Source organism: Pteropus medius, unplaced genomic scaffold, assembly GCF_902729225.1.
Source record: "Pteropus medius unplaced genomic scaffold, Ma_sr-lr_union100, whole genome shotgun sequence".
Lineage (NCBI taxonomy): Eukaryota > Metazoa > Chordata > Mammalia > Chiroptera > Pteropodidae > Pteropus > Pteropus medius.
Window position 1 is genome coordinate 6,061,918 of NW_024342467.1, and position 18,558 is coordinate 6,080,475.

The window sequence follows — 18,558 nt, forward strand, 5'->3', positions numbered from 1 at the left end:
GAAAGCATATTGCCTTCACTTCTTTAGATGTCAAATTGACAGTATGCATTTTCTATTGGAAAATTCTATTTTTTTCATTTGAAATTTGTATAATATAAAGAAATGAGAATTGCAGAAATCTTGGCACATAAAAACCCTGCCCAAACGTCTGCCTAAGAGATGACAAAACTCTAGCATGGCTTCTAGCAGCATTAAGGCCAAGACTCTAGGATGACCCCACTCCCCCATGAAAATGCCTGCCTGAGAAAACACAACTATGCCAGCAGAATTTACTGTTTGTTCTAGCCAATACCAGGAAATAGGCCCCTGACCTCCCTTTGGAGCATTTACTAAAAAAGACCTATAATTGTGAATCCTTTCTCTGTCTCTTTGAGATGTACATGTATCTCCTACAAGTCAAGAATGCCTTTCTCAGTCACCTGAAAGCCATTCCTTTGTGTAAGCATCAAGGAAGTATAGGACTTTGGTCTCCCAGACTGTGGAGAATAAAATCATAACTTCATAATTGATATTTGCCAACTAGCAGACACAGCTGGCCTAATGACATTCTTACTGATCAACGCTTTGTCATTTTTCATTTGAGTCCCACTCTGTCCTTCCCTATTCCTTCACTCTCCTTTTAAAAGGGCCCAGTCACCTATGCACAATTCAGAATGCAGCTCAGCCGTGCCCCCTACTGTCGGTAGTTACTAAGAAAATATGTTTTCACCACTTTTAACGTCTGGCTTTATCTTTGGTAGTAGCGCCATTGATGTCTGTAAAGGATAATTCTAAAACTCTTAATTTCTAAAATCAAGATTAGCATCATAGCATAAAATTTACCAAATGAAATGGATTAGAACAAATAAAAGAACTAAAATATTTAATGTATATCCTTAAGACTTCTAACAATTCTATGAACACATGTGTGTACACACACACACACACACACACACACACACACGCCATTTTAGGATTCTAAGTTCCAACTCTGTAGAATGAGACCAGAAAAACAAAACTAATTCGTAAACGCAAACTGAAATTTTTATATTACCATTAAAATAAAATCCTCCCAAATCACATTTCTATGTATAATTTGTATGTTTCCTGAGTACAAATTCTCCTTAACTTATGACAGGGTTACACCCTGATAAAACCATCAGAAGTTGAAAATGTTGAAAGTGGAAAATGCATGTAATACACCTAACCTAGCAAACATTATAGCTCAGTTTAGCCTACCTTAAACATGTTTAGAACACTAACATTAGCCTGTAGTTGGGCAGTTATCTTGAGTTTCATCACAAGAGTATTTGCCTTCCTCTTCTTCTCATCAAAAACAGGAAACACACATGGGAGTTTTGCAGACATAGTGAGATGTGACATCACAAAACACTGTATCAAAAAAGAAACACTGGCAACACAGCACATTGTAGTGTTGTTTACCCTCGTGATCATGTGGCTCACTGAGAGCTGTGGCTCGCGGTCTTTGCCTAACATCATGAGAGAGTATGGTAGATACCTCACATCGCTGGCCAGAGAAAAGCTAAAAATTTGAAGTACTATTTTTATTAAATATGTACCATTTTCACACCATCATAAAGTCGAAAAATCATAAGCTGAACCACCATAACATGAAGACTATATATGCTCGTCGTAAATTAATTTTTTAAAACTTCGGTAAAGATTTTTCTCTAACTTGATAAAGTATTTTTGCACTGACTAGAGAATTTTTTATGGTGTTTCTGGTTTCCAGATTTTATTAATTTCATGGACCCAAGCCAATCAGATATTCTACTCTAATTTATTCCAAAACCATCATCTTGAGATCTGTAAACTTCCAGAAGAAAAGGCTTGCCTTCTATGGATAGTACTACTTTTCTACAAATAAATAAATTTCTATTATGTCGCATGAGTTCCTGTGTAAGAAGCAAACTGGCTACACTTAAATACTAAATGACATATTCTTCATCATTAATGTGATTTAAATTCATGGCTTAGTGTACTATAAATTGTTAAAAGTTATGAATGTCCAAAAGCATTTTCTCACATTACATTTTGGAAATGTTCACCTATAAACCTCAAATCTTCATAGTATTTTTCAAAAATTGACATCAAGAGTAGCATTTAATTACAAAAGCTACATTTACAATGAGCATCTAAAAATACTATAAATATGATGTACATTAAATATTTTCTTCAAGACATTCACATGCCTACAAATTCAAAACACTTATGAAGTTCTAGAAAGTTCTAAGTTGCTGCCTAATATGATTTCTAGGTACCACATAGTTAATCAAGCTTCAGCTACTCTATGGTATCTTAAGATTTCTCCTAAATTGATTAATATTTTTTTGCAAAACTTTTGCAGAAAGTAAAATTACAAGACTTTTTCCAAATGGACCATGTATATTTCAATGCTTAATATTGTGAAAGATTAATAGACATATCAATTCCCTTAAGCAACAAAGCAAGTTCCTATCAATGAAAGTTCACACAGAAATGTGGTAAGAAAGCATACAGAAACCTGAAAGACAAACATCTAGTACACAGATATCAAAAGCTGTTATTGCTTAACAGTTCGCCAGAGAAAAAACAGTACTGAACTCTTCCGATTCAAAAGGAGGTTTTTTCTCTCTCTCTTTTTAAAATTTCTGCTTTTATTTTTCTTTACACATTCTCTTAATACTTTTGAGCTATGACTAAAAATAAAGACTAATAATTTCATCAACACATAAAAATAACTCAGATCATATTCACTGCAAGAGAAATTGATTAAAAAATTATTACAGATTCTTCAAGCTAAAAAAAGAGATCAGTGGAACCCACATACATACACACACCCCATTTAGTGTATTTCTATTTCATAAAGGATAGCATTTAAAGTTTCTAACAGTTTGTTGCTCTTAGGTTAAGAGAAAATATATTAGTATATTGATTTATATGCAAAAGTTTGTTCAGTTACTAAATTTAAAAATTTGTCTCTAATTTCTCAAGGTTTCAGCATGATCAGATTATTTGCTAATAATTATAGGTTTGTTTCTTACTTTCTAATTCCTGAACCTTTTATTTCTCTCTTGCCTTACTGTGCTAATTAGGACATCCAGTACAAGGTTGACCAGAAGTGGTGACTGTGGTTATTCTCTTCTTTATTTTAAGGCAATATTCTTAACATATATTAAGTTTCATGTTTGCTTTAAAATTTTGGTATATCACTTTAACAAGTTAAGAAATTTTACTTCTATGCCCTGTATAGTTAGAGTTTATCATGACTGGGTGATGAATTTTACCACATGTTTTTGCTCCAACTATTGAGATGATATTTTTCTTCTTTCATTTGAATATATGGTAAATTATTATAGTGAGCTTTTTAATAATAAGCTCTGAATCTCTGGGATAAGGCAAATGACATCCACATTTATTAATGATATTGGCCTGCAATTTGGACTTTATTAAATTTTACCTCTGTAAATTCAACTATAATAACATAAATACTAAGATTTAACCACTTTTCTGTTAATATTTCACACATTTTCATGAATACAACAGGGATAACATAAACAGAAATCATCAGAGAAGTATACTTTAAATGAGTAAGGCAAAGATGCTACTCAAATATATGATTTTCTGATAATACTTGCAAGTATTTTCGTACATTACATATTAGTCAACATATAGTTATATAAGGACCTACTTTGTACCAGGCACCATATTGGATGCTGAAACGGATCAAAACACACACACACACACACACCGCACACACAACCTGCCTCATATTTTAGGTGAGAATGACAGATGATAAGCATATTTTACGTAAGTAAAAAACACTGTACATCACATTTTGTTAAATTGCTATGAAGAAAAAATATGAAAGGAGATAAGGATTACTTGAGTGGGGGAAGGGCAGAGCCAATACACATTCAATACAAATTCCATCTGGAAAAAATATATATATGATAAAGGAAACCAAAGCTAAGGATTATGATAAACAGCATAAATGTATGAAAGTTCTAATTTTTTTTATGTGTGGGGATAAATACAATTATGACAAGGCCGATAAATACGGTAGAACAGTAGTTCTCAACCCATTTCTTTCAACTGTAACAAAAATTAAGAACAATGTTCAGGATGTGAACTATCCTATCCTTTCCTTCCTCTCTTGAGGGTGCACGCTGGAATGAAAATGAGACAAGCAGGCATTACTATTACCATGGTTAATTATTTTTATTAAACTAATTTTTTTCCTAAGTTTGGAACTATTTTTAACAATATATAATTAATAGGGCATTTCAAAAATAATTAAAAATAATTGTGGTTGGCAATCTTTTAAGAAGATTTTATCTAGCTATACTTTGAAGTCCCCTAAAAAATCTGACACTCTATAATTCCAAGGTAATTAGTAAACAAGCACCTAAATTTACATCATGTGGACACAAATGTCTTTATCTTACAAATTTACTAAGATGGAAAAATGCCCCAATTAATAAACTCTCTTAGTCAATTCAGGCTGTTATGATAAATCACCTTAGACTGGGTAGATTAAATAATAAATATTTACTTTTCACACTTCTGGGGCTGGGACATCCAAGACCAAGATGCAGGCAGATCTGGTCTGGTGAGAGCCTACTTCCTGGTTTGAAGATTGTTGTCTTCTTGTATCTTCACAGAGCAGAGGTTAAGGGCACTAATCCCACTTATGAGGGCTCCATCCTCTGGACCTAATTATCTCCCAAAGGCCTCATCTCCTAAAACTATCACAGTGGGGGTTAGGATTTCAACATATGAATTTGAAAGAGATATACATTCAGTCCACAACATAAACAGATAATAATCTAGCATTTGGGTCTGTCTAGCATCTGTTCCCCATGCTGTTGGGAACGGTACCACAATTTTCTTTTGGAATGAACTCAATCTTCACACTCACCCATGTACTTTGGGTGAGCTGACCTGTCCCCAGAGGTGGGCACATTAACTTGGCCTGGTGAACAGAATGAACACACATGGGCTACAGTAACTGAATTGGTAAATAAAGATATATTTTACAAACAAGCTTAACAAATATGAGAACAAGGACTTTAGATGAAAATATTGGGATATGGACATTCATTCCACTACGCTTACTAAACTAATAAACCTGGAGGTGGAGGTAATGTTTGATACTATTTAGAAAACTGCATGAGAATAAAAAAACAAGTCATTGGGTATAAGCAGGAGTGGAAAAGAAATAGGAGAGAGAGGCAATCGCCCTTTGTGATCATAAAATTTTGTTTGGGAAGCATAATACTGAAATCTATATCTTAACATAAAGCTACAGAAAGATTTACACACATTTATTAATAGACAATATGTCTGAGAAACCAAAAAATAATATTAAGGTAACTAGTTGAAAATTTAAAGATAAAATTCAAATGTAAACGTCTATGTTATAAACAAACTATGGCAAGTATTTCACAGTTCATTAAAAATCATCAATATATTTACCTAAGCTACAATTTTGAAATTTTCAAATATTACATAGCCTATATTTTTCTTTTTAAAATAAAATTTATAATAAATTTAATATTTTGGCCAAACACTTTTACATGTTTCTCATCTCGAATATCACAAGCATTAGAAAATACATGAAATTTAATGACCAAATAATATAAACCAATTAAAACTCTGACTGGAAGTCTAGAGGTTAGCAGTGATTTTGTCACCATATCTAAGACAAACTGGATACTTGATGAGACAATTACACCACTACACTGTATACCTGAAACTAATATAAATTAATATTAAGTGTCAACTATAATTGAAAAATAAAACAATAAAAATGAGAAAAAATAAAAGCGCATGACATAAAAAATAAAAAATTTCATTTTCTTCAAGCAAAAAATATCAAAGAAAATGAAAATAATCATGCAAATTACAGACTGAAAATACTCATAAGGATTTCAGGCTCCCTATAAAGGATAATTCAAGATATAACATCAAAAATTATAAAACTACAGGAAATAAGGCTAATCTAGGAAATAAAAGTATGATTAGGAGACCATTAATCACATCAATGGATTCCTAAGTACATTAAATCTAACTGGATCCTGTAATTGAAGGCAGAATACCACAGTGCCAAATTCTAGAAAACCCCACTATAAAGAACAAAAATGTTAGAAGGCCATAATTCTTCCTGCAACAGTAGAATATGCAGAAAATACACAGACACACACACAGGCACTGTGTATTCCTTGTGTTTTTAAAAGAAATCACTTCCCTGTCAAAAAAAACAAACATATCTCTGCACACTATATTAATGGCACTGCTGACATTTGTGCTATTGATACTCAAATGTCTTATATAGCAGCTAGGCTTATACATTTGCACAGGTTAACCCTTAGAGGTTACACATTTAGAGCCTGCAAACTGCTTGGGTCATAACAAAGTTCTATGGCCTTCAGAAGTGATTTCATTCCTTTTCCAGTGACTCCGTCATGCCGGATCTTCTTATTTTCGTTTTTCCATAGCTTCCTTTGCATTCTGAAACTCACCAACTGTATTGTGCAAATATATACCTATGTTTGTGAGTATTTTCAATGGATTTTGGTGCGTGTTCTATTCTACTATACAAAGGAAAATGCTCACAGAAAGATATAGAGGTGTTCAACATATGGTATGTTTTTTTCCTATTCAAAGAGCTAAGATTAACCAAGGAAATCAGGAAATTTGTGATAATTCATACTATGAGAACAGCATTTCACTATTTTATAATTGAACGACATAAATTTCCCACAGTCTGACTTCTTTTACTTTCCTATTGGCAAGTAAAGTTTTAAAAAGTGAAAAATAAATACATAAATAAAATTTCCATTTAAGTTTAGTATTAAAGTGAAATGAAGGATCATGGAGAAAAGCTGTCTTCCTTCATAAACCTTGTTAAAGTCAGGGAATCACTTACGTAGACACAAATTTAGTGATCTCCGTAACTTTTCTTTAAAAAATCATAACTGGATAAGCTTTTTGAATTTTTACTATTTTTATTTAACGTATATTTTAGTTAGTCAGGAAATTCAACTCTTCAGAAAAACCTAGATGAGATAGCTCTCTGCTATTTCATCTTAGCACATGTACTTTCTTATTAAGAAAAGCCCCAAAGATACACTAGCTGAAAAGATCTGTAATCTCGAGTGCAGTATATAGTGTTTTAGCTGGTAGAGGCTTCCACAGAACCAGCCTCATAAGCAACAGAAGGCAAAACAGCTATTTCCCATTACTTATTTCTATGAATTTACTGTAAGGGTCACGTTTGCTAACCTCTGGGAAACACTTATCTGTGGAAATAATTAAACTCTAAAATATAAAAGTTATGCATGTTTAACACTATTAATCTGATACAGTTCCTCCAGTAAAAACTCTCTCTGAGGGCAAAGGTCAGATCTTGGCCATCACTTCACTTCCTCATGATGGCTTGCAAAAGTCCTTTCTTGCATATACTTAAAAAGAAAAACAAAACTTATTTCCAAGGTCTTAAAACAATCAGCAAAAATATGGGGAAAGGTAAGAAAAGTAATTCACTTGTAATTCACTTGACTTGAGAAAGTATATTTGTGAAGAAAGCTCATGTTCTGGTAATGTTGCCAGCAAAGCCTCAACTCTTTTAGTTCATGAAAAAAATGGAAACCACAAAATAGAAGGCAAAACTTTGGAAAATATGAATGAGGCTTTCTGAAATCATATTGGCCGGATCATTTATTGAAAATTAATAAGCCCCTCCCCATATTTACATAGTTCTTCAACTGGTAATTTTTAGGCTAAATGCAATGCCTCTATTATTGGAATTGCTATCAAGGTTCAGATTGATTTGTCATTGCATGTTTTAATCTTTCCTCTACAATTAGCATATTTTGAAAAACTATATAACATCTTCATCTAAAAAAATAGATTTATGGATTATGCCTATTCTCTTCATGGGCCAGAACTGAGATTTCAATAACTTAATTTTTAGCAACTTCTTATAGGTTTTTAGCCTATTCTGTCTGTTGAGAATCAGAACATTACTAATAATCTGTACTAATGCTTAGCTTTCTTAAAAAAGAGAGAGAAGCTACCCTCCCTAAAGAGCCTAAATCTTTTAACTGCACCAAAACATCTTAAATATGAAGTCAGAAATTTAATAAAAGGATCAGAGCATTAAGATGGTGAGGAATATAGCACAATTATTTTAAACGCTGGTATATATATTTAGCAAAATTATTCCTATTTAAAATTCAAAACTAAACAGATCAAGTCAGACTCAAAGACATTTACGCAATAAACAAGCAAGAAATAACCTGACTTTTCAATAGAAAGGAACTAGAAATATGTAATATAATGCACATGCATTAGAATACTATAAATGTATACATTCATATATTAAATAAAAGACTTTTACATATAGCTCGGTATTTGGTAGTTGGTATCTTTTCACAACAACGTATCCTCACTAGAGAATCAAAATGTTTTTGTTATCTTTACAGTAAGAACTGAGCATGAATTTGGCTCAATCCTGCAAAATGAATGTAACGACATACTAGTAGGTGGTATATATAGCTAAGTTTAATGGTCCCCGTTTTAATACATCTCATGTTGCCCTAATTTTAGCTTGAAAGCCTATAAACAAAAATTAAACTTCTTTCCTTTGAGTATTTCCAACACAAAAGTCTTTGTGGTAAAAAATAAAAAAATGTAAAGTCTGTCCTATAGTATATATTAATTTCTTGTGTTCCTGAAATTTCTCTTTAAAAAAAAATCTTTCCATATAGCAGAATATTTGTGGCCTAGTTATAAAATTTACTATGATTTAGAAGCATTTAGACCATAAATACAGATTGAGAATCAAAATTTAAAAAAAGAAATAAGAGTAAAAATGCAAAAGATTAAAATATACAATTTTAGCTGAAGTGGTAAGTTGTGTGGAACTTTTTAAATACAATTTTCTTATATTCTTTCTGACACAGGATTTCAGCATAATACAGTGATTAAAAACATACAAACAATGACCAAAAGCATGATAATAATAATCATGAATAGTGTCTTTGTAAAACATCTGTTTTTTCTATTAAAACCCAGATTCTAAAAGTTACTGTAGATATGTTTGTTATTAAACTCATTTCCTAATAGCATTAGTATATAATTGCCATCATGCATTCAGTAAGAAGTTGAAGCTTAATTAAAATACATTTCCTTACCAACTGTCAAAGGTGAGTAATGAGATGAATTGAAAACTAATAAACCTTGCCATTTTCTATACACAAATCTACATGCCAAACATTACTCATATCTCCCTAATTCTCGTGGAGTAGGTCCCTTTGTATTTCCATTATGATGATAATCAGAAATGCTGATAGGATGTTCAGAGACAATAAACACATGTTCTATTTTACAAACTATTATCTTTTCTAAATATTGACTGGGCAGAAAATAAGGAATTTGCATACAATCAACTCTTGTTCCTGGAAAATAGTCTTTAGACAATCCCTGGTTTGGAAAATATTACCCTTAATCTAAATGACTTGAAATACCTAAGAGTCAATAGGCCCCAAATATTTCAACGTATTCAAAATTATTGCCATTGATGTAGAATGTCAAATCTTAACATAATTATTTTGGCTTCACATTTCTCCTATCGAGTTTCACTTCCCACCCTACTTGATGTTTTCAAGTCCTTTAGCACGCACATGATGTTCTCTACTTGATTCAGTTAAACACTGCAATTTTGGAGTTCTTTGTACAGCTGCTTCTGCAGTTTGGATAATTAGTGTTCCATAAAATAAAAATAAACAGTAAAGGTATCTCCCTCCCTCTAATGTTATTTAAGGAAAGTCTACATACAACTGCTGTGAGCTGAATATATACAACACATTTTATTTCAAAGGGCTGAAATAATGCCACGTACATTAGAAAAACTCTCCATTTTCCAGAGACTAATTATTCGGTTTCTTCTTTTGGCCTACTTGTCGTGCCTATTTTTTTCTATTAGTCAAAATATCAGAAATTGAACAAAGAAAGACTAAAATTAAACCTTATTTTCAACTTTTCACTGACATTAGTAAAAGAGCAAGAGTTTTACTGGTGGGACGGGGGTGGAAGGGGAGGCGGTTTATAGGAAATCACATGGTTCCTGATGAAGTTTCTCAGCGTTTTCCACTAGTCCGCAAACATGCCTTCCCTGAAGGTCACCAACATGATTCCGGTTATCGGATGCATTGTCTTCCTTTCACCTCCAGTCCTCGTGACTTTCTATCACAACTCTTTCCTAGAAACTCTTCTCCAAGTCTCTGACGTATAATCCTTCTGGGTTATACGATCTTACTTTAATGGGTCTCAACTTTCTCAAATGCAATGCCACCATTTCATTTTCTAACACTAGCTTCACTAACCTAAATTGAAATAATATAGCCCATCTATAAATATATGCCCCCAATGCATTTGATATGGATCTGACCTGAATCAAGCTCTTTAAAAACAATTGTACAGATAATATAAAAATAAGTTTCCATGTCTTTGGCTCTCCACCTTCTTGATAAACACTTTCTAGCTGTTACTGCTCTATTCACATGTCAAGAGAAAAATTATATGTGTGTATAATCATGTGTATGTACATATATATGTATGTATGTATGTGTATACACACACACATATATAAATAATCTATATGTATTTTTTTTTTATATTGAAATATTCTCAGCCCTATTTTGGTTATAAACTCCTTAATTTGCATGGAGTGGGTAAAAAGAAATATAATTCTTAGCCTAAAATATTTGCAGTCTGGTATTGTGGTAGGTGGCATATGATATAGCTACAATGATGACCCCTTCCTGGTATTCATGCTTTGTGTAATCGCCTCCTGAGCATGGGTAGAACCTAGTAATTTGCTTCAGATGAACAGAATTCAATGTAGATGATGAATTGTCACTTGGTGATTATGTTACAGAACACTGTGACCTCCATTTTAGTTCTCCCTCTTGCTCGTTCTGATGTCGTGAGATGTACTATGTATAGATAGGTCCCCATGGCAAGTAACAGAGGCAGGCCTCCATCCATGAGCCTGTGAAGAACTGAGGCCTCTCAGTGCGATAGCCCAGAGGAACTGAATCCTTCCAAAAGGCAGCTAAGTGAGCTAAGAAGGCAGATCATATCCAAGGCAGCCTTGAGATGACTATAGCCTTGAGAAATGCCCAGAGCCAGACAACCCACAGAGACTGTGACATAATAAATGTTTTAAGCCACTAAGTATGGGGGGATTTTGCTATGCAATAATAGCTAACCAATACATTGTTCAAAGGAATTAGCTCATTAAGAACTTTCCATGGCCATCTTCATTCATAAATCTGATACTTTTATTCAAAAAGGAGAAATCTGTAGCAGAAATTTGTTTCCAACATTCCATTTCATTTAGATATGTCCAAGTATAATAGCTTACTGCCACTCTCTCTAATGAATCTGCAAAGTAAGCTAAGCAAACTCCCTAAGAAGTTTTGACTTTCAAACTTACTCAATTTTGAAGAGACATTATCTTTTATAACCTTCATATTTTCCCAAAGAATGACTAAGTCTAAACAATGAAAGCCAAAACAATATTGAAAGTGAAAACTATTCAGTCTCATAAACATTCCCACATCAAAAAAGCCTGATTACTCTGAACAGGGTATTATGGGTTTCTGTAAACCAATGTGGTGCTGCATGTTTGGTGTGCGTGCCATATGATTCAGTGTCATGGAAAATATTGTTTGTTTAGTAAATAATTCCCAGTTAAATTCCAAGTAATTGCTTATTGCAGGAAGTAGTGTCCCCCAAGATTATCATTTTTAAAAAAATCCATTTCTGCTACTTGATAACATACACCTATTTGTTCTCCAAATGATCATACACACTTGAAGGATAACTCATATGTCTAGAAGACACAAAGCAAATGGGATGCAGGTGAGGGGGAAAGATTGGTGTCAATTGTGTCCTACAAATTCAGGTCTCTTGGCACAAAGATATCCTAGAATAGTGGGACCTATTCATATATTTCTTAATGTCTCATTATAAATTTACCTGAGGTAATTACAAAGAGATTCATAGTCAAGAATGTTTTCTGAATGCTTTTACAGTATAAACAAAAACTTCAAAACCTGAACAATAGGAAAAGACAATAGTATTTAACTCATAAATATAGAGAGGTCTAGTTTGTACTTTGTGACAGATGAATTTATACAGCTTTATCTAATTTAATATTGTTACCAAAAAACTTCATTACATCTTTCCATATTCTATTTTGGAGTTATATAGAAGGATTCTCATAAGTCTTTTACAAATAATTATTTTTTAAAAAACAGAAAATTACAGAACTCTGTTGGCAACTTCTTTCCTCTTTTGTATGCCTTCCAGAACTGTAATTGTAGAAACAGAAGAAAAAGTGGCATTCAGGAGCAGGAGGCGGGTAATGGAGCGCCTGTTTTACCTACTGACCTCTTCAGGGCTTGGTTTTTGTAGCTCTGCTGATTGATGCAACCCTGTCCAATGGCCCTACCTTGTGAAAATACTCATTATGCCAAACATTGTTTTCAAAAGTCCTATTTCCCACTATATCAAACCCAGTGGAATGCCAATTCAAAGGGGGAAAGGAGAAAGAGAAAATGAATAGACTAAAGTGGTACACATTCCCTGCCATGCTAAAATGTGTTATAGTTTCTTTAACCTTTCCCTGATGGATGCTAACTCCCTGTTATGGACTGAATGTTTGTGCTCCCCACCAAATTCATATGTTGAAATCCTAACCCCCATTGTGATGGTAGAAAGTGATGTCTTTTGTGACTGGGTCATGAGAGTACAGTCCTTGTGAGTAAGATTAGTGAAGAGAATAGGTCTCTACTTAAAAGAGACCTCAGCAAGGCCTCCCCCCCTCACAGCCACATGAGGATAAAATGAGAAAACGGGGGTCTGCAACCAGAAAGAGGGTCTTCGCCAGATCTCGACCATGCTGGCATCCTGATCTCAGACTTCCAGCTTCTAGAACTATGAGAAACAAATTTCTATTGTTTATAAGCCACCCAGTCTATGGCATCTTGTTATAGCAGCAGAACGAACTAAGAAACTCCCCTGTGGTCTTCTACTTTATTAACATGTCAGTAAGAAAAAGAATAGTTTCCTCTCTCTGAACCTATAATAAAATATATAAACTATAATGGTTAATTTATCAATGAAATAAAGGAAACAATAGTTGAACAGGTAAAGTGCATGGTGCATGTTCACATAGAAAGAGGAAAAAAGAACCTACACCCAGTTCCAGAATGTTCCTGTGTCAGAGTGAGAAATGGTCAATGGTGTCACCTGACACAGTCTGCACACCTCCTGTGTCTTTATCTTTTCATCCAACAGAGACTTTAATAGAGATGTTCTGACCTCTGCATTTTACAAATGGAGAATCTGAAGCTTAGAAAACTTATACTACTTTTTTAAGCTCATACAACTAGCTTTTAAATGAAAGGAAAAGATACTAATTCAGTGCAAGTAGTAATCAGTTATACTAGTTTGTGGCAATTCTTTAACCATGAACCTGTGTGCTTCTATCTCTGAAGTCCTGAGCATGTACAATGCACAAATTAAATAGAAAACTGCCACTAGACTTTATAAACTTCATAGACTTTTATATTTTATTGGCATAAAAGTTCATGAGCAAAATGTTGTTTAAAATTTATACTTGCAAATATTTGCATTAAAAAACAAAATCATCATAAAATATTTTAGACTTCAATAAAATTAAGACTTCAAACTCAAAGCTATTGGTTTGAATAGTTCATGCCAGAAATACAAAGTCTCCATAAGACCACTGCTATATGATCAGATATAGATTTTCAAATAATTAGAATATGTTTCTCAAACATATAATTTTCTATCTTGGACTCCAAAGTTGACTTGCATAACGAAGTTGGAATAATAGGATGGATGAGGAGTAGTATTTTATGCATAGAATTATGTAAAATAATACTTAAAAGGTGACTAAGCTCCTATATGTATTAAATTAAGGAAACCTGATTTTAATATTATTTACAGTTATGTCTGCATGATTATTTTAGAAAAAAGATAGGACCTGATTTAAATTCATTCAACAAATTTTGAAGGCAAACTTTATGCTACATGTCTTGTCTAGAGCATATATTTCAAATCTTTCCCGATTTACAACCTGAAGAACTGAGCAATGGATGATAAAGTCAGAAAACCTAATACTATATATAAATGGTTAAGCCTGTCACTTGATCCATAAGTCTAAGCTACTCACAAAGAGCTTATTCTAAATTATTAATTATTTGAAGCCAGTAGAATATTTTTAAGGTCAATTTTGGGGAAAAAAATGTTAATTAGTGCTTTACTACATTGATACAGCTAAGGAACTAGCATATTCAATAATTTAGCAAATAATATCTCTATGATTAGAAAAATGCAAACATATGGAGCAAATCTAGAGTTAAGCAAAGCATCTGTTAAAGATTCTTATGTAAGTAGAGGAAACATAAAGAAACTGAGTTGAAATATTATACAATAAGACGCATCTGTCAGTTACCAAATTATCGAAGAATTATAATTAATTGATCACAAACAACATTATAGAACATTTACAGGTACTAAAAAAGGATCAATCCGTAGCTTTTTCCAAAACAATTTTTCTGTAAATGTATACATAAAACATAGACATCTAATTTGTAAATTATATAAAGAAACAAATTACAGCTAATTAATAATATGCTGTATTTTATACAAAAAAGATAAAGACTGAAACACTAGAAAAAACTAATAAATTTAAATTCACCAAACACAGAAAGTACTACATATGTGTGTAAAAGAACTCTACACAAACACAAATAGAGGTTTAACAGCATCATGTGTTTAAAAGAAAAAATGGCTTACATAATTCTATTTAACTATAAATGTCATATACATCAACACCATGTAGGTGCAGCCAAAAAATCAAGACCATCTACATTATCAGAAATATCATATCATAACATAACAGGTCCTCTCTAATCCAGAAAGACCATATGTATAGCACAGATATTGAAGTCAATTCCGTACCTTCTCTCTTCCGAGAAGGGACTATCAATAAAGAAAAAGAAGCACTTGATGTTACATCTTATGAAAAGTGGTAAAAAATCTAGAAAGGCTTCACTGATCAGAGACTTAAAGGATAGATATTAATTATCTATGAAAACATCATAATGACTATCGCAGAGATATATTAGATTTAGAAAACTAAGTCCAATGTATGAACACTACAAAAAGTTGTATCTCACAGTACCATGGAAAGCACAAACTAACACTCTTTTCACTAAACAGTGAACAGAAGGTCCACCTTATATATTTTCATATCCTTAGTGTTGACAGAATGCCTGTCAAGTAAGCACTCAATAGTAGAGATACCGACAAAACTAAATGGAAAAATTAGTACTGAAGTATAAAAACAGTGTGTACAGATAGCAGTTTCTTTACTTAGGGCATATTTGTGAGAAGTGTTTCCCAAAGTTTGTTTTACAAAGCTTTAGTCCAATGACTTATCTATGGTTAAAGAGTTATAGGAGAAAAATGGAAAACTGCATACCCTTTGTTCCCAAATTGTAATATGAAATACTCATTAGTATGTTAAGGATTTGTGAGAAGCCCTTCATTAAAGAAGTCTGTTAAACTCTATTCACTGATGCTTTCCCAACATTTTAACCACAGCCCTTTTTAATGGAATATCTGATGAACATCCCAGAGTCCTTGAGTAAATGCTCTTTAAGGTGGAATTATGCTTTGGACAGTGTATAGGGCAAGTAAGACCAACTCACACCTGCGTCTTTGAGGACAAAAGTAAACTCTGTATTTTCAAACATTCTCACATGTTCGAAACATCTTCACTATTGTATTTTTAAGAAGGGACAAGCAACACTTAAATATGCTATATTAGTTTTCTAAAATGATGAGAGACATATCGAAGGCCTTGCAAGACTATCTTCTTCCCACTTTGGGGAAACTTAGTAGAGGGCTGGCTTACCAGGTTGTATTTTTCTCAAAATAACAGAGGTCAGACACCAAATAGTAGGCAGCAAAGGCTGGTGCTTTCCAAGAAGGCCACTTTTCCCAACAGAGAGCCCACTCAGGTACTTAGTCTCATACATATTCACTGTAACCCATTCCATAATTATGTAGAGCATGGCAGGGTTAGGAAAATAACCTCATTGTGAATATGAACATTACAGGGGTTATACTAGGTTTAACAAATAAAAACACAAGCTACCCAATTATATTTGAATTTCAGAATAACAACATAGAATTTTTAGTACAGGTACGTCCCATGTAATATTTGGGACATTCTTACACTAAAAAATTATTGTTTATCTGAAATTCAGATTCAACTGAGCATGCTATATTTCATCTGGCAACCATACTCGACCATAGTGGAATGTCAGCTACAGTGTATACAGGCCTTTTTTGCTTAGCCTAAATCATAGGACAAAGAGAGTTCCAGGGATTGTGTGTGTTCTATCATGTCTCAGCTTTTGAGATTTACTCAAGGAAATCAAACTTATGTCTCCATAGTGTAGCATCAATGTGCATCTATGACTCTTCACATGGCACATAGAAAGGACTGATTTATTTTTCCCATCATATAATCTAGAGTACAACCAAATGCAATCTAATGAAGGGAAAACAGTTCTGAATGAAGATACAGACCTGAGTTCTTCATTCTTACTCTGCCAGTTATATGTCCTTGGGGAAGCTTATATATTTCTTTAGACTTTGGTTGTTCTGACTTTAATAGACCCTACAGCACTAACATTTTATGATCCCATGATCCTAAGTAAACCAAACTCTGCCTTGTTCTTGATCACTAACCAAGGTCATGCTTTCATACTTCCGAAGTACAGGAAATGACCTTAAAGTTAAAGAAAACCAAGGGACTGGCTTAAAGATAATCCTTATATTTAATTAAATCCCATTTGTTTCAAAAGAAATATTGTTACTTTCAGGCTAAAAAGGCACCTTAAATATTTTATCAATAATAGCTGTTATTCATCAACCATGTAACTTTTGGTATCTGTCATATCCTGGACAGTCAGTACCAAATATCTTTTTTTCCAGACCATTAAAAAAACAGTTTACTATTTCACTTCCTCAACTCCTATGTGGTACCTCAAAGGAATTATAAAGCGTTCTGCAAATTCCATGAAAGGTATCGATGCACAAGAGGGAAATCCACCTTCTCTCACAGATTCTCTGAATAGTTTGCGTTACATAACATTTCTCCGCACAGAGTTTATAATGCTAATTCATTTTGCCTTCAGCTTAACTAACTTATTGCTATTAAAAAACAGCAACTATCTGAGTTTTTCTCTAAATACCATGCCCTCTTGTAATCAGAATGTCAGGCATTGCTTTCAAGTGATTAAAAATTTGATCATCAACATCTTTAGCATAACATAAAAGAAATAAGTGATTTCAAATTATACTAATGGCTAAGAGTTGTGACCACAAGATTGCCAGTTAATTATAAAAGTCCAGTTAGATTTCAATTTCAAATTTCAAATTCCAAATTTGAGACATACTTAAAATTATTTATTATCTGAAATTCAAATTTAACTGGGCATTCTTTTTATTTGCATATCTGACAATTCAATGTGGACTACCTAGTATGAGATAAATGTCAATCTTGTATTTTTTCCCTAATCAAAACATGTTTCGATTTTTCTTTTTTCCTCCAGGGTCGAGAAGTTCTACCTACTACAGAAAAGAATATTTGACTAATTTTCAAGCCATATTTATTCTTATTAATATCTCTTTGCTTTTAACAAAATCAGGCCACACCATTAAAATTGTAGTCTACAGAACATATAATCTGAAGAGACCAACATTTTACATACCTGTGGATAATATATGAGAAGGCCACATAATAAAATATTTCTTTTTTTCACTTCCTTTGCAAATTCCCTAATCTGCATTAGGTTTTCCATTTCCTGACCAATAGGTACTGATTTATGATCAAGAAAATGCACCTGAAAAATAATGTAATAGGTAACAATTAGAATACCATTCCCTTCACTTTCCTTTGAAAAAAATATAACATTAAAGAAGCTCAAAACACGTAGAATTATAATACTGTAATTATTTTTATCAATTTGTGTTAATTTCTAGTTAAGCATGCTAAGCCATAAATATTTAATAAGATCAATGAACCATCCTTTATAAATAGAGCCAGTAAACATTCACTGAGAATACATACTGAAAAACATAAAGTTCTATTTGAACTTATGTCAGAGTCAAATATAGAAAGAATATATGATTTCATCAATTTGTCCAACTTAATTCATAATTCACAATTTGAAACTAGGCTACAAATATATATATATATGTTAAGAAATTAATTATATCAATAAAATTCAAGAGTGTTTATCTAATTATGAACATAAAATTTTTTAGAATTCCTTTCAAAGTAATTAATAATTGTAATTCTAACAAATAATAATTTATTTCTTAAAGTAAGTCTGGAATAATTTTACATAGAATTATTTTTTAGCAGTGTTACATTGTGTTCCTGGAATTATTCAAATG

General features: G+C 32.7%; 1 protein-coding gene across 3 annotated transcripts in view; it reads right to left on the reverse strand.

Moving 5' to 3' along the window:
• The window catches only part of CRPPA (CDP-L-ribitol pyrophosphorylase A), a 228,728-nt gene that overhangs the window by 67,887 nt on the left and 142,283 nt on the right, over window positions 1-18,558 (reverse strand). For 2 of the 3 annotated variants that reach the window (XM_039862441.1, XM_039862439.1), the window contains one exon: window positions 17,871-18,002. The exons of the other annotated variant lie outside the window; for it this stretch is intronic. In XM_039862441.1, the coding sequence (XP_039718375.1) occupies window positions 17,871-18,002 (132 nt within the window). The remainder of the gene's footprint in view (window positions 1-17,870; window positions 18,003-18,558) is intronic. 3 annotated transcript variants of the gene reach the window in all.